The sequence below is a fragment of the Diceros bicornis genome, chromosome 28 (assembly GCF_020826845.1).
Source record: "Diceros bicornis minor isolate mBicDic1 chromosome 28, mDicBic1.mat.cur, whole genome shotgun sequence".
Taxonomy (NCBI): domain Eukaryota; kingdom Metazoa; phylum Chordata; class Mammalia; order Perissodactyla; family Rhinocerotidae; genus Diceros; species Diceros bicornis.
This window is the reverse complement of record NC_080767.1, coordinates 30,408,836-30,433,785: the sequence shown is the minus strand read 5'-3', so window position 1 is coordinate 30,433,785 and position 24,950 is coordinate 30,408,836. Positions and strand designations below refer to the sequence as shown.

The window sequence follows — 24,950 nt, the reverse complement described above, 5'->3', positions numbered from 1 at the left end:
ATATACCTTGAAAATCCCTCCATATTGATTCATAGATGACTTTGTCATTATTTTTTTCACAGCTGCAAAGTACTCAGTTGCATTGGTGTTCCATAGAGTTTCCTTTTAGAGTCCTTGAATGGGATAGTGGTGATGAATGTAGTAAATGCCACTGAACTGATACCACAAATGGATAAAATGGTAAATTTCATGTTATGTATATTACTACAATAAAAACATTTCAAAGAGAATGTAAGAAGTAATCTCAACATAAAACACAGAAAAGAATTATAAAATAAAAGTAATGTACAAGTAATAAGTTAATAGAATGGGAACGGAATAATAAAATATATATTTAATTAACCAAAAGGGAGAGAGAGAAGACAGAATAAATATGAAACAGACACCTCAAATAGAAAACATATAGTAATATGTAATATATAAATTCAAATATATCATGATTACATTAGCTGTTAATTGATCAAATTCTCCAGAAATATAATGATTGTCAATCTGCATAAAAGAGCAAAACCCAACTTTACACTGTTAACAACATATACTTCACAGATATAAGGACATAGAAAAATTTAAAGTAAAGTGATGGAAAAGAAATACCATGTAAACACTAATCAAAAGAAATCTGGTATATCTATACTAATATCAGAAGAAGTAGATGAGATGTTAAGGTAGGAAACATTGTAGATTAAGAGGAGTATCTCGTAATTGTAAATGAAGTGGGGTGCTGTAAATGCATAAAAACTGACTCTCTCTCTCTCTTTTTTTTCACAAAGACTTGCTTTGAAGAATTTGCCGATTTCCATAGTGTCATTATTCCCATTATGGCTGATTTCAATCGTGATCATCAAACATGATGGCACAAATATGATGTCATTGAATGTGGACTTGGGAAGAAATGTGCACAACCATCTTGTAGTCACTGCAGCCAGCTTCAGCATACCGCTACACTAAAGAATCAGTCCATCCGGAGCAGACTGTGATACTAAATCTGTGTGTCTTCAATAACATAGTATAAAAATTACATAAGAAAAAACTGACATATCTAAAAGGAGAAAAAGACAAATCCACAAGTTAATTAGGAATGAAGAATATTTAACAATTCAAATAGTAAACTTCACCTAGTGGACATATTAACAATACTGTATATGACAGCAGAATGTATATTGCTTTAACCTTATATGAAGTACCAACCATACAATAATTTTAGCAGATACATCTTACTGGGCTCATGGCTGCAATAATAAGAATTAGCAATTGTTGCTTAAAGAAGTTAGCCCTATTGACAAATATTTCTAGGGCCTGTTTTATATCTCTGTTCCTCAAGCTATAGATGAAGGGGTTCAGCATAGGGGTAACTACTGTATACATGACTGAAGCAATAATGTTTTTGCCATTGGAGCCCCATGATGAGGAGAAAAAGTAAACACCTACAAGTGTCCCATAGTATAAAGATACCACAAAGAGAAGGCAGCCACAGGTAGAAAAGGCTTTAAATAGTCTCTTCATGGAGGGGACCCTCAAGATGGTGGTCCCTATATGGATATATGAGCCCAAGATACTAATCAAAGGCAAGACGACAACCATTGCTCCCTCAGTAAAGATGAGCAGCTCATTGAGGGATATGTCTGAGCAGCTCATCTTCAAGAGCACAGTTAGTTCACAGAAGAAGTGGAGGATGGTATTGTCAGCACAGAAAGATGCTGGGACCAAGAGGAGAGTGTGCAAAAGTGCATGTGCACAGCTGAAGAACCAGGACCCAGCTACTAATGAGAAACACAGATCCTGCCTCATAACAGTTGTGTAGTGGAGTGGCTGACAGATGGCCACATACCTGTCATATGCCATCACTGCAAGAAGGAAATTGTCAAGACAACCAAAATCTATGAAAAAATACAACTGACAAATGCATCCCACATAGGGGATGGATTGTTGCTGAGTCTGCATGTTCATGAGCATCTTTGGAACCATGACAGATGAAAGAGAAATGTCAGAGAAGGCCAAGTGGCTGAGGAAGAAGTACATGGGAGTGTGGAGGCGATAGTCCAGCCTGATGAGCAGGATAATGAGCAGGTTCCCCAGCATTGTGGTCAGGTACATCCCTAGGAATAAGTTGAAGAACAAGCCCTGCTGCTCTGGTGGGATGGGGATCTCCAGGAGGAGGAACTCAGGCATGTTGCTCTGGTTCTCAGGCCTCATAGTGCTCTTCTATATGCTGGATATGAAGGACGTTTGGCAATCTCAGGAACCTAGAAAGGATGATTGGGACCATTACATTTCATACTGGAATTCTCTGGGAAAAAAGGAATTTTTAAATGGACTCCTATTAATTTCTTACACTTGTGCATGCATGCATCTTCGCTCTATCTGAGTCTGGCTCCAGGAGAACATCACCTCCAAAAGCAGTCAAGGAGACCTCGTTGCACAGAAGCAAGAAAGTTTTCACTGCTTCATTGAACCATTATTCATTGAACATTGAGTCTGAACAGGGACTTCTACTAAAGACTGAGAATGCAGCAGTGAACTGATAGGCAAGGACCTTGCCCTCTATGAGTGTAGATCTTGGTGAGCATAGAGGGATGATTCACTAGACCGAGACAGAGCCAAATTGTAATAATTCCCTGTGGCAGAAATTGTAGATGAGCCTCAGCAAACTGGTATCAATTGTTTCTGCCTTAAAGTATCATGAGATTCCAGCACCAAAGTGGCATTGTTGGAGCATTGCCACACTCCTCCTGTGAACCTGACCAGATCCCATTGACCTACAGCTGTAAACTCATGGTCACTCTAGAAGTGGGTGGTCATTTAAAGCTGCTTGATACCAGAATAGCTCCCAAACAAGAATATCTACAAACTATCTTTCATAAAATTGGTGAACATTTTGGTGAACATTTGGATACAAGGCTAAGGATTGTCTTGACATGAGTACAGCCATGTTTGGCCGCTCCATTGACCTACAGCCACCAGCACAAAAAGAAATACAAAGCTGCTTTCTGCGTGGTGGGAACCGGCCCTTCTCTCACGGAGGGAGTTGCAGGTTGTAACATTTCAAGGCTCTTGGAGCGTCGTAGCACGGGATGGACTGGCCATCTATGCCGGGCTGGGACGATAACCAAAGAGAACAATGCACGTACACAACTACTGGGCTGGGACGTTAGCCAGGGGGCTCAGTGCACGTACGCCACTGATAACCATTTTGTGCATGGAAACACTAAATGCTTGCTCTGCAAACTCTGTAATTGCTTACTCTGAAAATTACTGATGGTATAAAAACTGCTGGAAACTGAGCCCTAGTGAGAGTTCCACCTGTGGAAGGGACACCTTGCCCAGGACGTGTGATCCTTGCCCAGCCGCGTCGATTGACAGAGCTCTCCCGGCAGTGGGGCGTGGATGTTGTGAGTAACTGATTTGATGTGAAGCAATTGATTTGATATGAAGTAATTGATTTGATGTGTTCTCTTTTTGGTCAACCTGGTGTTTCTCTTTCTGGTTGATTTGTGTCATTTCTCTTCAGCCGATGTGGGTGTTTGCCCTTTCCAGTCGGGCTGATGTTTTTCCCTCTTAATATTTGACCTATTTGGATCTGTGTCACCTTTACTATCCTCTATATAATAAAATATACCTTCAGTCCATTTGTTTGGAGTGGAAAGTGTCTTTTACGTCTCCGATCGAATCCCCGAACCTCTCATAACATAATTGGCGCTGTGAGCAGGATTCGATTAAGGAGATGGCTTTCCTGTTCAAACAAAGGGTAACTGAAGCCAAGGTGGAAGAGATCCCAGGATGGGAAGACCCTCCCTTTTGCACTCTGGCTGGGGAGTGGGCTCATAGGTCAGGATTATGTGAATCTTGGGATGTTCGTCTGCAAGATATGAATCATTGGATGTGACCAAAACTTTGCAGACAGTAGGAAAAAAGAGATAATGTTTCTTTTCTGGCACGGCGAGGTTAATGTTTATTGACTGCTTATCGTCGGGCTATGGAAGATAGGGATAAAATACAAGGGAGAATGTACTCTTGAAAAAAGAAGTTTCAAATTTACAGTCCCGGCTGATGTCACCCAAAATAGAAACTCTTTCCTTGCCGTGAGCCTGGCATTCTAGTTTTATTTGGCCCCTCTTAAGTGACAAATAGTGAGCCTAAGTATGTATCCAATAATAATTTGGCGAGCCAGCCGGGAGGCTCTTTGTCCGTGGCTCGGTGGGCCCGGGCCGGGTGGGATGTCCTGGGAAACAGTCCAGCAGCTGCCTAGGTGATTTGCCCTAGGGACTGCTCCCAGTGCTTTCCATCTGACCTGGCACCGCTGACCCTGGGCACATTTTTCTTATGACAGGGAAACAGCCTCTAGAATTATTTGTTTGCCTATTTGTTTGTTTTTGCTTACACCAAGAACTCCCTTCCCCTCCATCTGGAGTCCTGTCTCTTTAAGAGGCAGGGCTATCCCTACTGGAGTGGGAATAATTGTAGGACTTTTACCCAGAATCTGTTAGATGCATCTATCTGTTCTGTTTGGGATCCCATTTAACTGTCTATTCTGTATGTTTGTAATTTTGAAGGGGGAAAGTTCCATCTGTCCCCAAGGAGAGCCCTCTGGGCCACCTCTTGGCTAAACGGGCTATATTCAGCTAGGAGCCCATATCCAAGAAGAAGATAATTTTTTCTTGTAACACCACATGGCCACAATATTCCATAGACTCCAGAGAGGAAAAGTGGCCAAAATGGGGCAATTTCAATTTAAACTTTTGAAGTAATTTAAAATTGAAATGGCTATTCTGGAGAATCTGATGAGTTCACCTTAAGGGTCGCCCTTAAAAGAGAGGATTCAAAACCTCTCACGATGAAATGCAATCTTTAATTAATACACAGAGACTTCTAAAAGACAAAGTTATTTCAAAAACAGCTTCCAAAATCTTTTTGGTAACTTGAAGCTTTAGAGTTTTGCTAAATTAAGTTGATAAAAATTTATTGAGTCTCTGGTCATTCCCACATAAGATAAAACATTAAAAATTGGTTACTAAGCATAGATTTGTCTGCCTTTGGTTTCTTATCTCAGAAAAACTGAAAGATGCTTACATTTATTGATAAACATGTTATGTGCATGTTGAGGAATTTTCTATGAGAAAGTACACATTTCTGGAAAGTCTGTATACAAAAAAAAAGCAAAAGGTATGTTGTCCATAAAGAAGGTATAAAGAATAGAGATATTTATGTTTGTTTTGTTAAGAAAAATAAATTTGTCCTAAAGTACTAAGAAAAGAAAAAAGGCGTAGGACAAATTCTAAATGTAAAAAATAAGTGACAGAAGGTTTGTAAAAGTAAAGCCCTGAGGAGTTTTGCACATGATCAAGTTGGCTAAAGTAAGCTGATAAAAAATTAAAATTTGGCTTTCTCTCTTATAAAGGTAATTTTCTTAAACTTTTAGTCTGCTCTTTATATAGAGATTAAAAGGTGTTCTTTTGAGTAAGTCTATGTAAAAGACAAAACACCTATGTTTTGTTAAAATAATTTCCTATGTTCAAAAGGACTGAAGTCTCTCCCTTAAGGTTTTTGTTTTTGTTTTTTGACTGTTTTAACTCTCTGTTTGCCTTTAACTGTTTCTGTTGTCAACTTGATTAAATAAATAACTAGGCATTGTTTCCTATTTGACCAAGTGTTTTAAAATCTTTTGATATTTTTGATAAACTTCTGCCAAAATTAAAGTTTTTTTAACTTAAAAAAGAAATTACAAAAAGACATATGATTATGATGCCAAAATACAATTGTTACTGTATTTCATGTTGATGCTCACAGTTCTTTAATTTCTACAGAACAGAAGTATAACTCTTATGCTGATCAGCTGGTGCAAAGTCATGCAACGCACAACCCAGGCTTAGCACAATAGGTCCACGAAAATAGTGGACACTTGGGAGAACAAACTTCATACAGGTGGGCACAACAAAGGGGAATCCTTGTCACCCATGATGATATTGCCACTGCAGTACAACAATGTCAGTTATGCCAACAGTTAAATAAACGGGGAGTTCCACACCCCTACCAAGGTCATATCCAAAAGGGATTATTTCCCGCCCATACCTGGCAAATAGATTTTATTGGACCATTGCCAAATTCTTGTGGATATACTTATGCCTGCACTGCTGTTGATACATATTCTGGTTATTTATTGGCTATACCAGCTAAAGCGGCCACTCAACAGAGTGCCATAAAATTATTAGATATAATCAAGTTATATTATGGAACACCAAGGCAAATTCAGAGTGACAACGGTTCCCACTTTACAGGTAAGTTGATTCAAACCTATACCAAGGAAAATTATATAGAATGGATTTATCATATACCTTATTACCCCCAAGCTGCAGGCCTCATAGAACGAATGAATGGATTGCTTAAACAACAATTGAGGAAACTTGGTCATAGCTCATTAAAGGGGTGGCACAACCATCTAAGTACTGCTCTAAATGTGTTAAATAACAGGCCACTAGGCCCTAATGAGACTCCTCTGTCAAGGTTGTTACCAGCAAAGATTACAGAAGTGGCAGCCGCCACCCATGAGCTTATGACCTTAACCTATTGGCCCCTGACTCAGTCTGCTAAACCGCCTTTTCGTGCCACGGCCGAAGAGGCTGGATTGGATTTATCTACTGTTCATTCTATTCAATTGCCCCCTAAGAAGCAGTCTATAGTCCCTACTGGGATAGGGATACAATTTCCCAAAAATACCTTTGGTTTGTTAAAAGGACGCTCTGGACTGGCAGCAAAAGGTATTGATGTACTGGGAGGAGTCATTGATCCAGATTACCAAGAAAAAACAAAATTTATATTATATAATGGTAGTGACACAGTACTAACTGTAGAGTCTGGAGAACGAGTGGGACAATTATTGGTGCTTCCCCTCTTGACTCCAAATGTGTCACAAGGACAGCCTCCAAGTGAATTAACTAAAAGAGGAATGCAAGGATTTGGGTCTACAAATGGATGGAAACCTGGAGCAAAAGTGTGAGTGACACATCCATCCAATGCAGCTCCCCGTGCCGCAGAAGTAGTGGCCCAAGGGCCCACTGCAACACTCATAGTTATGTATCCAGGAAATGAACAGTTATATCATGTTCCTAAAAATTCTGTTTCTTTGCGTGAATAGATACTCCTGCTGTGTTCGCTATGCTGTGCTGCACCTCCATGTCTGCTGCAGACCTACACACAGAGGCATTAGTTGCATCTGTAGGACAACCTTTGACCCTCTACAGTTAGACCAACTGCTCTACACCAGTGGGACCTATAACCTGGACTATGAATGGCCGAGAAATTTGGTCTCAGAAACAACAAGCAACTTTGCAATATAAGATAATTTCTCTATTACCCTGCCTTCTGCTACCCTCTGCGATGGGGGCTGATCTGAACTTCTGCAAGCTAATTTGTTATGCCTAAGTGTTACCTTATCTAATGTTATCTTTGATGCTGTACATGATTTGCAAGATCAAGTTAATAACATTTCATATTCTAAGGGGTTATTTGATTGGTTACCTTGGGGTTTAGGTCCTTTATTGTGAGATAGTTTTATAATTATTGTAGTCATTGGATTTTGGATTCTTGGATGTGCCTTATGTACTTGTGTACGAAGTTCATTGTCTGTGCATATGGTGTCTTATGGTTAATGGAGACGGCCACGGCCGAATATGTCTTGACATGAGTACAGCCATGTTTGGCCGCTCCATTGACCTACAGCCACCAGCACAAAAAGAAATACAAAGCTGCTTTCTGCGTGGTGGGAACCGGCCCTTCTCTCACGGAGGGAGTTGCAGGTTGTAACATTTCAAGGCTCTTGGAGCGTCGTAGCACGGGATGGACTGGCCATCTATGCCGGGCTGGGACGATAACCAAAGAGAACAATGCACGTACACAACTACTGGGCTGGGACGTTAGCCAGGGGGCTCAGTGCACGTACGCCACTGATAACCATTTTGTGCATGGAAACACTAAATGCTTGCTCTGCAAACTCTGTAATTGCTTACTCTGAAAATTACTGATGGTATAAAAACTGCTGGAAACTGAGCCCTAGTGAGAGTTCCACCTGTGGAAGGGACACCTTGCCCAGGACGTGTGATCCTTGCCCAGCCGCGTCGATTGACAGAGCTCTCCCGGCAGTGGGGCGTGGATGTTGTGAGTAACTGATTTGATGTGAAGCAATTGATTTGATATGAAGTAATTGATTTGATGTGTTCTCTTTTTGGTCAACCTGGTGTTTCTCTTTCTGGTTGATTTGTGTCATTTCTCTTCAGCCGATGTGGGTGTTTGCCCTTTCCAGTCGGGCTGATGTTTTTCCCTCTTAATATTTGACCTATTTGGATCTGTGTCACCTTTACTATCCTCTATATAATAAAATATACCTTCAGTCCATTTGTTTGGAGTGGAAAGTGTCTTTTACGTCTCCGATCGAATCCCCGAACCTCTCATAACAGGATTTACCTACGTGTCCTAATTAAATCCACATATCAGCCTTACATTCCCAGATTTTATAAAATCTTTCCAGCTGCACCAAAAATGAATGTTTTTTCACCTAATTTAGCTCTCGGAAAAGAGAAACATAAATTATATAAATTCCATATAAATGTATATATATATACATTAAAATATTGCCATTTTATGTAGGTTGAAACATAAAATATTGACTACTTTATGTGGTTCTATATAACGTCTGTGTGATCATAGCCCTTGCTGTCAGTTACTACACATGGAAAATTCCCCCATCATTGGTTAGGGGCGCCAGACACCTTGAGTTCATTTAGGGCTGCAAAGAAGCCAAAGTAGTTCAAAATTTTCTTAGTTCCCTCCTTACATAGTTCTCTTCGTTTATACTGATCTATTTTCCAATTGACAAAAGACTCTCACATTCATTATCATTTACTCAAACAATAAACATTTATTGACAGCCTGTAAGTTTCATCAGGCAAGTGTAATTCCTTCCACTTTATAGACTGCAAACTGAGGCCGAGGAGTTAAGTGATTTTCCCAAGCCTCATCACCATTTGGTGGGGGTTCTGCTCTCTAACTTCACACAGCAGGATGCTAATTTGTCTTTGCCTGGGACATTAAGTGAAGGGTTAAAACACTCTGAGCGACTCAGTCACATTCATAGCAGATCCATTTCAGAAACAGGGAGTTTGGAGATTTGGTTATCTCAGTCAATGGTGTTCCAGAGGAAAGGCACTGAAGGAAATATTTGAGTCATGGGGGAAAATCAGAAGCCCCCAAAACACATACAAAGCACACACACACACATACACACCATGCTGATTTGAGGATTCCAGTCACCTGCGACCAGATCCTAAAGGAAGGAGAGCCAGTATGGGGTTCAGTTCATACACACTCATATACATACATACAAGTCAAAAATAAGACACAAAAAGAGACATACAGAATAACCAGTGATGTACCATTCACCACAAATACACTCTCAATGCACATCAAGATACCTGACACATGGCACACCTGGTAAACACTCAACTATCACAAATACATAACTTATCACTATACACACACATCTTCTAAAACACACAAGGCCACACACAATGCAAAAATATCACAAGAAACACACACCAACACATATGCACACTTAGCCACACACTCACTACAACAAGCAGCACACACACTGCCACTACTGAGAGGCATGCTTCAGCCCCTTCTGTCCCACACCCTTCCCCAGAGAAGGCAGTCAGTGTGGGGCAGTTAAATCTATTCACACAGGCACAGTCGTTAAAACACCAACAACCCATGCATGTGGCAACATGCACGCAGACAAAAGCAAACAATACGCTTTCCTGCTCTCACATAGGAGTGAAAGCACCCACAAACACAGCTCCCACATACAATAGCTCATGCTGCTGAGAAGAGGTTTGAGCCCTCATGGACTTCAGTTTCTTCGTGAGGTCGGGCGTTCTCTCCAGCAAGGGAGACAACAGTCTCACTCCCAACGCTGAACTCTCATCTGCTCAGCTGTGATGCAAGTATTTAAGACCGTAGACATGAATCAGGGGTCCCTAATCACACGTCAGGAGGCTGATAACTTGGTCCACATGTGCTAAAACAGAGGCCAGATTAAGTACAACTTAGGAAATGAATCAGGCTGTGAGTCAGGTACATAGTACTCACACACACACAGGAATGCAACTATCAAACAACACTAACACAAGCATACACACACACTCACACAGTTGAACACAAAGGCACACAAACCCACAAGCACACAGGCAGATCCATCACCAAGTACAGATTTCCAGTTCTCTCTGACCTGTGCTCACCCTTGGTGAGTTCAGACACCTGCTTCAGACTGTTCCACAAATCCTCAGCTTCTCTTCAGGAGACTTAATATCCTGAAAAGAAGAAATATCTGTGGCCTCAGTGCTTCTACAACCATTCATGTTCTGTAACCAACTCTGGAGCAATGAGCAAAAGAGAACGTTTTAAGTACCAGCACGAGGACAGAAACAAAGTCCCCAGGCTTCTGGGTCAGGGAGGAGCTGCCAGATGCTAATAGGCCAATTTCTTACTGCCTTTTGGTGGGCTGCATGCCCAGGAGTAAGAGGGAACTGGAGTCCCAGGGGATGGAGTCTCTGATGCCAGCAATGCCTTTCTTTTTGGGCATGGTTTGAGCTGGATCAATGGATTTTTTAAAAAGATTGTAATAATGGCTTGTTTACAAAGATGTTGGCAAGTTTAAGGGAAACTCCTAAGGGGTGGTGAGGCACCCAGGGCTAGCAGCAGTGGGAAACAGGAGCAAAGGGAGAGAGTGGTTATGAGAACCTGGTGGGACTTGTAGGGGTAAGAAAGTGCCCCTGGCCAGGACTGTGGACAGCCACTGCCATCCCACAATCCAGCAGGAAGGATAACAGAATAAATGCCCCAACCTCTCTCTCCTTCTGCATTTGATCCCTTGCTTGTGTTTCTATTGGCAAAATCCAAAGGACCAGGGAGCCCAGCTGATGCAGTCCATGAAGGTCAGACTCCTGAGAGAAAACAAGCTGGAGAAGGCTGGAGAATGGACCTGGGGGAGCAAATGGAAACTATCTAGGAAACATGGGTGTAGAGAACATTTTCTAGTTGCACATTTGTGTGTCAATTTGTGGGTGGCAATTATGCTAATACGTTTTGTTCTACACAGTGCTTCTTCTCTCCGTGTAAAATTGCTTCTACAGTTTCATTATAGAGACTGTAAACACTTAAAGAGCAGGGATGACATTTTATAGAATTACTTTCCTGTGTCCTGCCCGTGGTTCAGCAGTCCATATTCTGTCTCTGACAGGGGCTACAAGGAGAATATTTTGGAAGACATAATTGTCTGCCTGGATGCCAACTTTAAACTTTAAATTGAGAAATATAGCCATACGATATTCTTTTTTCTCTTATTGAGTAATTATGGACAAAGGATTTTTTTAACTTTTTATTTTGAAACCACTTGAGACTTGTAGAAAAGTAAGAACTATACAAACAATTCCCATATACCTTTCACTCAGATTCCCCAAAAGTTAATATTAACCATGTTTGTTTTATTATTATATAGGTATGCGTATATCTCAGATTCAGGCTACAGATCTTTGGCAGATACACCACAGTGCATGTTATCACAAAGCAGCTAACATCAATTTTTCCAATTACTGGTGATGTTAACCTTGGTCAATTAATTTAGGTGATCTGCCAGGTTTCTTCACTATAAAGTTACTATTTTTATCTTTGAAATTAATAAATATAACTTGGGTAGGTATTTTAAGGTTATATAAACATGTTATTTCTCATTAAAATTTCAACCACTATATATAACATCATACTTCAAAATAATCAGATGATTCTTTCAGGAAACAATTATCGTAATTGTAGTGGCCAAATGGTGATTTTTCTCATTCCATCAATCATTCTACATGTATTAGGTCTCTGTAAGATGGAGGTTTCCCTTCTCTACTATTTATTTTTATCAATTTATTTATATCATTATGGATTCATAGATTTTCATTTAATCTCTGAGTCATAATCCATTATGGTTGTTATTCTTTTTGAAGTTCAAATTATTTCAGATTTGACCACGGGGAGCCACTTAAGCTGGCTCCTTTGTCTCCATGATTTGTTGATCACTTCCTTACTTTCAGCTGTAGCAAAATTTTCCCAGGTCACTTTTGTATTTCCTGGCCCCAGCACTGAAATCAGTCATCTTTCTAAGTAACGGTTTCCTTTTAGAGAATGATGGTATTTAGAGGGAAAATTTGTTAGGTATATTCATTGCTTACAAGACTTCTTATATGTATATATAACAAATAAGTATATATAAAAGAAACACAGAAAGTATGAACAAGAAACTAATAAACTAATAGAAATGATTACTCATAGGAGGTGGGTTGGGAACCAGATGAAAAGAATAGAGGATGAGAATAGTATAAATATTCATAACTAATACATATATTTCAACCTATTTATATGCATAATAAAAACCTGAGTTCAGACTGACACCTCCAGTTCCAGCTGACACCACAGAGTTCTTTTGAGCATCTCTGTTTCCACATGTGTGTCACCTTCCCTGATAGTGAGGAGTCATTCCCTTTTTCAACAATATATATTTTTTTTTGCTGGAGAAGATTCACCCTGAGCTAACATCTATGCCAATCTTCCTCTATTTTGTATGTGGGTGGCCATCACATCACGGCATCAGACCAGTGGTGTAGGTCCATGCTCAGGAACCGAACCCGGGCCGCCAAAAAGGTGCATGCCAAACCTAACCACTAGGGCACAGGGCCGGCCCCAACAATATTTTTATTTATTCACTGAATCCTGGAATATATGTTCAGTAATTTCAGAATCCTGAACCCATATCATTGTGGATGACAAAACTACTAACTGCAGCTCGATATATTTTTGCAGGCCATTTTTTCTTTATTGTGATGGTATACAGACAAAATATTGTGTTCAAGAATGACTCAGTGTAGTTATTTTAATTTCTCCTTCAGTCTCATCATGTTATTCACTTGAAATATACTTAACTTATTTTGTTTTTATTCTACTTTCCTTGTTTCCCAGCCTTTATTTTTTCACTAATTTTTGAGCAAGTAAAAGATAACATGGTCAAAACATGCAAATAGTTATACCCATCTCCCAGTCCTTCCCACATTTTCCCACCCAGGTTTGTAGGCCACCAAACTCACTGGTTTCTGACTTCCTCCTGTGTTCCTTTTTGCTGAAATGAGCAGCTACGCATGTATTTTCTTATTTCTTTTTCATTTTTACACAAAGGAAAGCATGCTACAGATACTCTTAGACACATTACTTCCTTTCATTAACAATATATCCTGAAAATCATTCCATATCAATTCACAGATATCCTTGTCACCTGGAGAATAATAATAGAAGAGCTAAAATTATGAATTATTAAAGTGGAATCTATTAGTTGCTTTAGATTGTGGCCTGTGGGAAATAATAGACTTTAGTTAACACCTTAAGGAAGAATGTCCTTTAAAAGTTGAGATGACTTACCTGGAGATTCGAAGAAAATTTGCTCAAATAAGACAAGAAGGGAGAGAAAGGAAAGGCCAGTGTCCTGGGAATAGTTATCCACGGGTTGGAGAGGCAGCCTCATTGTAACAGAAACTGCTCTGCAACAGGAATGGCCTACAAAGATGATTGCAATCTCTCATGTGAATTCAGAAAAACAGTTGGCACCCTGGTCCAAATGCCATGCCCAGTGTGGCATAATAACCAAGTTGTAGAAATTTTTTTAAAATGACTCTCTCAACCATTATACACCTGGAGACATATCCCAATGGAGCATCACGTAAGCTTGAACTCAAAGGCAGTACGCCAATCTTTTTGCAGGGAAAATGAATAATAATGTTGGGCTGAGTCTAGGTAAGAAGTTTACCCAATAAGGTACAACAAATAGAAACTTAGAATGAGGGCCTAAACAAAGAAATAAAGTAAAACCTCGTTTTAAAGCAGTAATTGCACTGTGGAAATGTGACAAGTTACAGGAGAGATGCTGCAAATTGGATTACAACACAGAAAACAACACCAGAGTATTGAACCCAAATCAGTTTCACTGTGAAGATGACACAGAACTGTCCACTTTTGGAAGGGGATTGGAGGTGGCTGGGTCTGTTTAGATATGACCCATTTAACATTCAGATTGAATTCTAAAATTGGAATAATTGGTGAACGGGGAGTCTAGTCTGCCAAAGTGTGAGTTTGCTGGCGAAGAAAGATCAAGGGGGAATGAGGCAGGGTTGACAAATGTCTGACTCCTGCGGACTACTTGCATTCTCTTGAACTGACTATGCAGTTAAAGTAACTCCATACAAATTCTGCTTTCAGGATATCTTTTTTTTCTGTTTTTCAAATATGTAGATAGTCATCCAAGGATTTTACTTCTTTTCCAATTATTATGACTTTAATTGATGTCATTAATCTAGTTTCATTGGCTAATAGTTTCACCACAATGTTGATTAGTGAGCATTCTGAATCTGATCCTGATCTTAAAGGCAGTGTCTTTAATGGTTCTCTATTAAGTAAGATGTTGGCTGTATAACTATAAATTTTATAATGTGTAGTAATATTCATAGTATAATATATAGTGTATTTTACTTGAAATACATGTAAACTTCATGTAAAACATATATTTTATTAAGAAAGGACCCACCAATTATTTTTTTCTTGAGTGTTGTCAAATTCTGTTGAGGTCTTTTTCATCCTCTATGGAGAGGGTTATATGATTTTTAACCCAAGATTTATTAATGTATTGTACTATATTAAGGATTTCCTAATAATGAACCAACTTCAAATTCCTGAAAAAAATCCCTCTTAGTTATATGTATTATTTTATTAATGTGGTTTTGGATTCTATTTGCTGATATTTTATTGAGTATATTTGCACGAATAGTCATAATTACTGTCAACCCGACATTTTATTTTTGTACTTCTTTATCATACTTACACATCAGTGTTGTATTTGTTTCATCTATAAAACAAATTAAGATGTTTTCCTTTATTTTCAATGCTGTGAAACAATCAGCAAGCATTCAGACTATCAAGTCTTGGACCATTGTTAGATATCCCATGAAACCATATGGGCCTAACTTTGTTTTCTACAGAAATTGATATGTTTGGACTTTATCTTATGGAGTCTATTTTGGTAATATGTATTTCCCTGGGAAGTTATTGACTTCAACTGAGTTTCCAAATACATTTTCACACAGTGTGACCTTAAGATTATTCAGAAAATACCAATAGGATATTGTTATTTTTGGTGTTTTTTAGTTCAGTCAATATTCATTTTTATGTTTACCAATCATACGAATATTTCTGAATTTTCAAGTTTGTCCTATAATCACTTTCCTTCTGCCTAAAGAATTTCCCTTGGTGTTTCTGTAGGTAAAGATCTGCTGGCAAATATTTTGTTGTTTTTCTTTTTCTGTTAATATCTTTATTTCACCTTCAGTTTGAAGGATATATTTGCTGATGTAATATTCTAGGTTGACAGAATTTCTTTTTCACTCTGCTAAGGTTGTTACTCCTTTGTCTTCTGACTTTCTTCAATCTTTTGTTGCTGCTATTGTTAAAAAGTCAGCTTTCATTCTTATTAAGGCTTATTTGAGTGTGTTGCTTGGGTCTATACAGTCACTTCTCATGCTGGATCCTCAGCTCTCCCTCAAAAACTTGGTTGCACTCACTCTTCCAGCTTCTCCAGCTTCTGAGCATCCTAAATAGGCCTTGATAACTCAGCAGCATGTTCTGCTCATCACCCACACCTGTGCCCACCTGAGATTCCCCCCCCCCCCAAGATGATGGATTTGGAGAGGACATAGTGGTAAATATTTGATGATAATGCAAAAAGAAAGAAGACTTTGTTTCAGTGAGTTATGACGCAAGCAAAGAAAGAAAACATTAGAGAGGAATGAAAAAATCAATAGGAGAAACGGGAGCATTTCCTCACATGGACAATGACGATTAATGACATTAATCATCTATGGATATCTCAACATTTATTATATATATTTTTTCACAACATATATTGATTTTCACTCAGAAAATCATGGTCAACTCCCTTTTTGTATTAATGTCTAACAGGAATACATTAAATGTATAAATCTGAAATATGTGACCTGATGAATTTTTACATATTTATACAACCTTCGTAACTACCACCTGGATCAAAATATAGAACATTTCTAGCACCCCAGAAGGTTTCTTCACATTCCTTTCTTAGAAGTAAGTAAAATATTGAATAAAACAGCACATTTTCAAAATCACATCATTTCTACATATTTATTAAAAGTAGACAAACCCATATGAACCCATATTTTGTTTGTATATTTTTGTTCTTTCACTGTGCATATACTTTTTTTATTGATGACATAATAGTTTATAACATTGTGAGATTCCAGTTGTACATTATTATTTGTCAGTCACCATATAAATGCGCCCCTTCACGCCTTGTGCCCACCCCCCAACTCCTTCCCCACTGGCAACAACCAAACTGTTCTCTCTGCCCGTATGTTAGTTTATATTCCATATATGATAGACGTCATACAGTATGTGTCTTTCTGTCTGGCTTATTTCGCTTAACATAATACCCTCCAGGTCCATCCATGTTGTTGCAAATGGGACGATTTTGCCTTTTTTATGGCTGAGTAGTATTCTATTGTATATATATACCACATCTTCTTTATCCAATTATCTGTTGATGGACACTTGGGTTGCTTCCACATCTTGGCTATAGTGAATAATGCTGCAATGAACATAGGAGTGCATAAGCCTCTTCGGATTGTTGATTTCAAGTTCTTTGGGTAAATAGCCAGAAGTGGGATAGCTGGATCATAAGGTATTTCTATTTTTAATTTTTTGAGGTATCTCCATACTGTTTTCCATAGAGGATGCAGCAGTTTGCATTCTCACCAGCAGTGAATAAGTGTTCCCTTTTCTCCACATCCTCTCCAACATTTGTTATTTTTTGTCTTGGTGATTATAGCCATTCTCACGGGTGTAAGGGGATATCTTAATGTAGTTTTGATTTGCATTTCCGTGATGATTAGTGATGTTGAACATCTTTTCATATGCCTATTGGCCATATGTATATCTTCCTTGGAAAATTGTCTGTTCATATCCTCTGCCCATTTTTTGATCGAGTTATTTGCTTTTTTTTATTGTTCAGATGTGTGAGCTCTTTATATATTGTGGAGATTAACCCCTTGTCAGATGTATGGTCTGCAAATATTTTCTCCCTGCTTGTGGGTTGTCTTTTCATTCTGATCCTGGTTTTGTTTGCCTTGCAGAAGCTCTGTAGTCTAATGAAGTCCCACTTGTTTATTTTTTCTTTCTTTCCCTTGTCTGAGTAGACATGGAATTCGAGAAGATCCATTTATGACCAATGATGAATAGTGGACTGCATACACATTCTTCCAGGAGTTTTATAGTTTCAGGTCTCACCTTCAGGTCTTTGATCCATTTTGAGTTAATTTTTGTGTATGGCGAAAATAGATTGTCTACTTGCATTCTTTTGCAAGTGGCTGTCCAGTTTTCCCAGCACCATTTATTGAAGAGACTTTCCTTTCTCCATTGTATGTTCTTTGCTCTTTTGTTGAAGATTAGCTGACCATAGATGTGAGGTTTTATTTCTGGGGTTTCAATTCTGTTCCATTGATCTGTGTGTCTGTTTTTGTACCAGTACCATGCTGTTTTGATTACTATTGCTTTGTAGTATGTTTTGAAGTCAGAGATTGTGATGCCTCCAGCTTTGTTCTTTTTTCTAAGGATTGCTTTAGCTATTCGGGATCTTTTCTTGCCCCATATGAATTTTAGGATTCTTTGTTCTATTTCCGTGAAGAATGTTATTGGGATTCTTGTTGAGATTGCATTGAATCTGTAGATTGCTTTAGGTAGTATGGACATTTTAACTATGTTTATCCTTCCAATCCATGTGCATGGGATATCTTTCCATTTTTATGTCATCATTGATTTCTTTCAATAATGTCTTATAGGTTTCATTGTATAGATCTTTCACCTCCTTGGTTAAATTTATTCCTAGATATTTTATTCTTTTTGTTGTGATGGTAAATTGGATTGTATTCATGAGTTCTCTTACTGTTAGTTCGTCGTTAGAGTATAGAAATGCAACTGATTTTTGTAAGTTGATTTTGTATCCTGCAACTTAGCAGTTGTTGTTGAGTATTTCTAACAGTTTTCTGTTGGATTCTTTAGGGTTTTCTATATATAAAATCATGCGGTCTGCAAACAGCGAGAGTTTTACTTCTTCATTGCCTATTTGGATTCCTTTTATTCCTTTTTCTTACTGAATTGCTCTGGCCAGAACTTCCAACACTATGTTGAATAACAGTGGGGAGACTGGGCACCCTTGTCTTGTTCCTGTTCTCAGAGGAATGGCTTTCAGATTTTCCCTGTTCAGTATGATGTTGGCTGTGGGTTTGTCATATATGGCCTTTATCATTTTGAGGTACTTTCATTCTATACCCATTTTGTTGAGAGTTTTTTTTATCATAAATGGATATTAGATCTTGTCAAATGCTTTCTCTGCATCTATTGCTATGATCACATGGGTTTTATTCCTCGTTTTGTTAATATGGTATATCAAATTGATTGATTTGCTGATGTTGAACCATCCCTGTGTCCCTGGTATAAATCCCACTTGATCTTTTTGTATGATGTTTCTAATGAATTGCTGTATTCGGTTTGCCAATATTATGTTGAGGATTTTTGCATCTATGTTCGTCATCGATATTGGCCTGTAATTTTCCTTCTTTGCATTGTCCTTGTCTGGCTTTGGTATCAGGGTGATGTTGGTCTCATAGAATGTGTTAGGAAGTGTTCCATCTTCCTATGTTTTTTTGGAATAGTTTGAGAAGGATAGGTATTAAATCTTCTTTGAATGATTGGTAAAATTATCCAGAGAAGCCATCTGGTCCTGGACTTTTATTTTTTGGGAGGTTTTTTGATTACTGTTTCAATCTCTTTAATTGTGATTGGTCTATTCGGGTTCTCTATTTCTTCTTGATTCAGTTTTGGGAGGTTGTGTGAGTCTAAGAATTTATCCATTTCTTCTAGATTGTCCAACTTGTTGGAATAAAGTTTTTCGTAGTATTCTCTTATAATCTTTTGTATTTCTGTGGCATCTTTTGTTATTTCTCCTCTTTCACTTCTAATTTTATTTACTTGAGCTTTCTCTCTTTTTTTCTTGGTGAGTCTGGCTAAGGGTATGTCAATTTTGTTTATCATCTCAAAGAACTAGCTTTTTGTTTCGTTGATCCTTTCTACTGTTTTTTTTGTTTCAATTTTGTTTATTTCTGCTCTAAATTTTATTATTACCTCCTTCTGCTGACTTTGGACTTTGTTTGTTCTTCATTTTCTAATTCTGTTAGGTGTAGTTTAAGACTGCTTATTTGGCATTTTTCTTTTTTGTTATTGTGGGCCTATATTCATATGAATTTCCCTCTCAGGGCTGCTTTTGCTGCATCCCATATGCGTTGATATGGTGTATTTTCATTTTCACTTGTCCCCAGATATTCTTTGATTTCTCCTTTAATTTCTTTAATGATCCATTTGTTGTTCAGTAGCATGTTGTTTAGTCTCCACATCTTTGTCACTTTCCCAGTTTTTGCTTGTAATTGATTTCTAGTTTCATATCATTATGGTCAGAAAAGATGCTTGCTGTGATTTCAATCTTCTTAAATTTTTAGAGGCTTGCCTTGTTTCCCAACATATGGTCTATCCTTGAGAATGTTCTGTGTGAGCTTGAGAAGAATGTGTAATCTATTCTTTTTTGATGGAGTGCTCTATATATATCTATTAAGTCCATCTGGTCTAGTTTTTCATTTAAGTCCACTATTTCCTTATTGACTTTCTGTCTGGATGATCTATCTATTGATGTAAGTGGGGTGTTAAGGTCCCTTACTATTATAGTGTTGTTGTTGATATCTCCTTTTAGGTTTGTTAATAGTTGCTTTATGTAGTTTGGTGCTCCTGTGTTGGGTGCATATATATTTATAAGTGTTACGTCTTCTTCGTGGAGTGTCCTCTTTATCATTATATATTGCCCCTCTTTGTTTCTCATTAACTTTTTTATCTTGAAGTCTACTTTGTCTTTATAAGTATAGCAACACCTGCTTTCTTTTGTTTACCACTAGCTTGGAGTATCATCTTCCTTCCCTTCACTCTGAGCCTCTGTTTGTCTTTAGAGCTGAAATGTCTTTCCTGGAGGCAGCATATTGTTAGGTCTTGTTTTTTAATCCATCCAGCCACTCTGTGTCTTTTGACTGGGGAATTCATTCCACTTACATTTAGAGTGATTATTGATATATGAGGGCTTAATGCTTCCATTTTATCTCTTGTTTTTGAGTTGTTATGTATTTCCCTTGTTTCTCGTTCCACATATATTTGGACTGTTACTTCAGTTTGTGGCTCTCTATGATGGTTGTCTCAGTTTTCTCTTTACTTATCATTTGTGTCTTTGTCCTGATTTTTTGTTTAGTGGTTACCGTGCAGTTTGTATAAAAGATCTCGTAGATGAGATAGTCCATTCCCTGATAGCCTCTTGTTCCCTTAGTCTAAGTAGGTTTCATCCTCCTCCTCTTCCTCTACTAAGTTGCTGTTGTCACAACTTATTCCATTATGTGTTGTGAATTTGTGGTTAAAATTAAGTGATAATATTTATTTTTGATGTTTTATTTTCCTTTATCTTTAGAGTTATAATTAAGTGTTTGCTAATCTGTTCTGATAGAGAGCTGCAATTTCTGATTTTGTCTGTGTCTTCATCTGCTTGTTCAAGGCTTTGTAAACCCTTTCTTTCTTTTTTTTCAGTAATGAGGGCTTTCTTGAGCAACTCTTATGGGGGGGGGTCTTGTGGCAATGAACTCCCTGAGCTATTGTTTATCTGGGAAAGTTTTTATTTCTCCATCATATCTGAAGGATATTTTCACTGGATATATTATTCTTGGCTGAAGGTTTTTGTCTTTCAAATTTTTGAATATGTCATTCCACTTTCTCCTAACCTGTAAGGTTTCTGCTGGAAAATCCACTGAAACCCTGATAGAGCTTCCTTATAGGTTATTCTCTTCTGCCTTGCTTCCCTTAATATTTTTTCTTTATGGTTGACTTTTGCCAGCTTTACTAATATATGCCTTGGAGATGGTCTTTTTACTTTAATGTAATTAGGAGTCCTGTTGGCTTCTTTTACGTGTAATTCCAGCTCCATCTCCAGGTTTGGGAAGTTCTCAGTTATTATCTCTTTGATCAAGCTCTCTGCTCCTTTTTCCCTCTCTTTTCTCTCTGGAATACCTACAATCCTTATGTTACATTGTCTAATTGAGTCATATATTTCTCAGAGAATTTCTTCATTTCTCTTTAGTCTAAGTTCTCTCTCCTCCATCTGAAACATTTCTGTGTTCCTATCCTCAAGATTGCTATTTCTATCCTCCATGTTATCAGCCCTGTTGTTTAAGGACTCCAGATTTTTCTTTATCACATCCATTGTGTTTTTCATCTCTAACAATTCTGTTTGCTTTTTCTTTATAGTTTCAATCTCTTTTGTGAAGAATTCCCTCTGTTCAGTAATTTGGTTCCTGATTTCATTGAACTGTCTTTCAGAATTCTCTTGTACCTCATTGAGTTTTCTTATGATGCCTGTCTTGATTTCTTTGTCATTTAGATTATAGATTTCCATGACTTCAGGATTGGTTTCTGGGTGTTTGTCTTCTTCCTCCTGGTCTGAGGTATTACTAAATTTCTTTATATCATTTGATGGAGTGAATTTGTGCCGGCACATAGTGATAGTTTCTGGATGCAGGTTCCACCTGCTGCCACTTGTGGGGGGAGGAGCTGTGTAATCTCAGGCCACTGTTGTGGCCCCTGACAGCTGTGCCTGTCTAAGCCCTGGTCACTACTTGGGATTGCAGTGGCCCTGTGCAGTCTCCCATCGAATGGGAAAGTAATCATGTGGGGGGCTCAGGAACACTGCTGACTACTCCCACAGACCCTGGGTGTTGTGCTCCCCAATTCTGGACCACAGTGGTACTATGGGTGTTCATGGCAGCTGAGAGCTTGTTTGCCCAAACTCAGATCATGAACCCATATTTTTAAGGAAATGAAGTAAGGAGTCATTGACTGTTTACCATGGGAGTGTTAGATTTTTAAAAATTGGAAAATTGATTTGTGTAAGTAAAATTTTCTGTGATACTCTTTTCATACTTGACCCTGGGGAGTCAAGGAAGAAAAGCAGGATTCTCTTGGAAATGGTGGGACTGGAGGAGATTCCTTCCTCACTCCTGCCAATTGCCATCCTCACTGGCCCCCTCACCACACCAAGCCTCATGCATGTTGGAATAGAGCATCATATACACTAAAAATTTTTAAAGAAAGTGCCAGAATCATTGAAGTCAGTCTTTGTAATGAAAACCCGTATATGTCAGCAGAGAGAGACATGGGAAAGGCCAAACTCCTTAAATTATACCATGCAGCCCAGATTCAACTGGATACCTAGAATGTTTGCTCAGGTACTAGTTTCCTTGTTCATTTGAGTCTGTAATTGTTACAGATTGAGTGATTGTGACTTAAATAACTTAAATGTATTAACTAATATTTTAAGGACATGTTTAACATCTCTGTTCCTCAAACCATAGATGAAGGGGTTAGCATGGGAGTAACTGCCATATATATCACAGAAGTGATTATGTCTCTATCATTGGAGACAGAGAATGAGGAAAATAACAAAACAATAACAAGTGTCCCATAGTATAAAGACACCACAAAGATATGGGAATGACAGGTAGAAAATGCTTTGAAGAATCTCTTGGTAGAGAGGATCCTCAGGACTCTGGTCACTATACAGATATAAGAGCCCAGGAACACTACTCAAAGGGAGAATGAAAACCAATCCTCCCTTGGTGTAGATGACCAACTCATTGATGGAGATGTCTGAGAAGCTCATCTTTGAGTGAAGTGAGGTCACAGAAAAAGTTGGGGATGGTGTTTTCAGCAAAGAAGGACGGTTGGACCAAAAGGAGGCTGTGAAACAGGGCATGTGCACAGCTGAAAAACCAAGACCCATGTACTAATGAGAAATACAACTCCTGCCTCATGATAGTGGTGTAGTGGGGTGGCTGACAGATGGCTACATACCTGTCATATGCCATCACTGCAAGAAGGAAATTGTGAAGACAACCAAACAATATGAAAAAATAGATCTGGGAAATACACCTTATGAAGGAGATGGACTTGTGATTAGAATGCATGTCCATCAACATTTTTGGGACAGTGACAGATGAGAAAGAGTCATCAGTGAAGGCCAGGTGGCTGAGGAAGAATAACACAGAGGTGTAGAGGCGAGAGTCCAGCCAGATGAGCAGAATGATGAGCAGGTTCTCCAGCACCATGGTCAAGTACATGCCCAGTAACAGGATGAAGAACAAGCCCTGTTATTCAGACTGTATGGGGACCAGTAGTAGGAGGAACACAGACATGCAGCTCTGGTTCTCAGGCATTGTACTTCTCTTCTATATGCTGGGGATGAAGAAGATTTGGGAATCTCAGGAATCTAGAAAGGCTGATCAGGTTGAAAATGTAGAAGTTTGTGTGGATTCGTACCAACATACAACTTTAAAATGAAACACTTTGTCATACACAACTTAAAAATCACATAAACAGGAATCTTTCTACACTGTTATTGGGGATGTAAAATGGTGCAGCTGCTATGGAAAACAGTATGGAGGTGCTCCAAAACATTAAAAATAGAACTACTGCATGATCCAGCAATCCTACTTCTGGGTATATACCCAAAATAATTGAAATCAGGATCTCACAGAGGTATCTGCACTCCCATGTTCATTGCAGTACTATTCACAATAGTTAAGTTACAGAAACATCCCAAATGCCCAGCAACAGATGAATAGATAAAGAAAATGTGACATATACATACATTGGAATATTATTCTGCCTTAAAAAAGAAGGAAATCCTGCCATTTGTAACAAAATGGATGAACCTGGAGGACACTATGTTAAATGAAAATAAGCCAGTCACTGAATGACAAATGGACAAATATTGCATGATTTCATTTTTATGACATGTCAAAAATAGTCAAACTCATACAAGCAGAGAATAAATGGTAGTTACCAAGGGCTGAGGGGAAGAGAAAATGTAGAGTTGTTATTCAATTGATATAAAGTTTCAGTTATGCAGTATGAGTTAGTTCTAGAGACCTGCTGTACAACACAGTGCCTATAGTCAACAATATTATATTGTGCACTTAAACATTCATTACAAGGGTAAATCTCATGTTAAGTTTTCTAATCACACGTGCACAAAAGAGACACAAGGCAATTTTTGTACATAATGAATATGTCTATTACCTTGATTGTGGTGAATGACTCATATGTGTATAAACATGTCCAAACTCATCATTGTGTACATTAAATATGTACCGTGTCTAATGTATATCAATTAATACATGTATAGTAATATATGTAATGCATATTGATTAATAATTAATTAATGTATATTAATTACATCTCAATAAATGTATTTACAAAACATGGAAACATCACATGAAGTCACCTAGACAACTCACAGACCACACACACACACAAGAACTCCACTACACACACTAAGAATCACATGTAATCAAGCCCAACACACAAATAACATAAAAAGAAGCAACATAAACAAACAAACACAAGCACACACACAGGCAGTGGCAAAAGACCTCCAGCCCTCCATAGTCTATTATCAGCACTATACAATAAGACTTTCTGCAAATATGGAAATTTTCTATATCCACATTTTCCAACACAGCAGCATTAGCCTCATGTGACTACTGAGGACTTGAAATATAGCTACTGCAACCAAGGAACCAAAATTTTCATTTTATTTAATTTTAATTTCATGGCCACATGTGGCTAATAGCATCATATAGGTCAGTGTTGAGTCA

At 38.3% G+C, this 24,950-nt stretch overlaps 1 protein-coding gene and 1 pseudogene across 1 annotated transcript; both read right to left on the bottom strand.

Annotated features, from left to right (window-relative positions):
- Positions 1-1,200: 1,200 nt before the first annotated feature.
- On the bottom strand, positions 1,201-2,263 carry LOC131393590 (olfactory receptor 1J4-like). The gene has a single exon (XM_058524662.1). The coding sequence runs from the start codon at positions 2,191-2,193 to the stop codon at positions 1,201-1,203; it is 993 nt and encodes a 330-aa protein (XP_058380645.1). The 5' UTR covers positions 2,194-2,263.
- A 20,372-nt stretch (positions 2,264-22,635) lies between these two features.
- LOC131393589 (olfactory receptor 1J4-like) lies at positions 22,636-23,399 on the bottom strand (annotated as a pseudogene).
- Between the last annotated feature and the right edge of the window lie 1,551 nt (positions 23,400-24,950).

What these genes read in the sequence shown, in the direction of transcription:
- LOC131393590 (XM_058524662.1), bottom strand. Translation starts at nt 2,193, where the DNA reads ATGAGGCCTGAGAACCAGAGCAACATGCCTGAGTTCCTCCTCCTGGAG.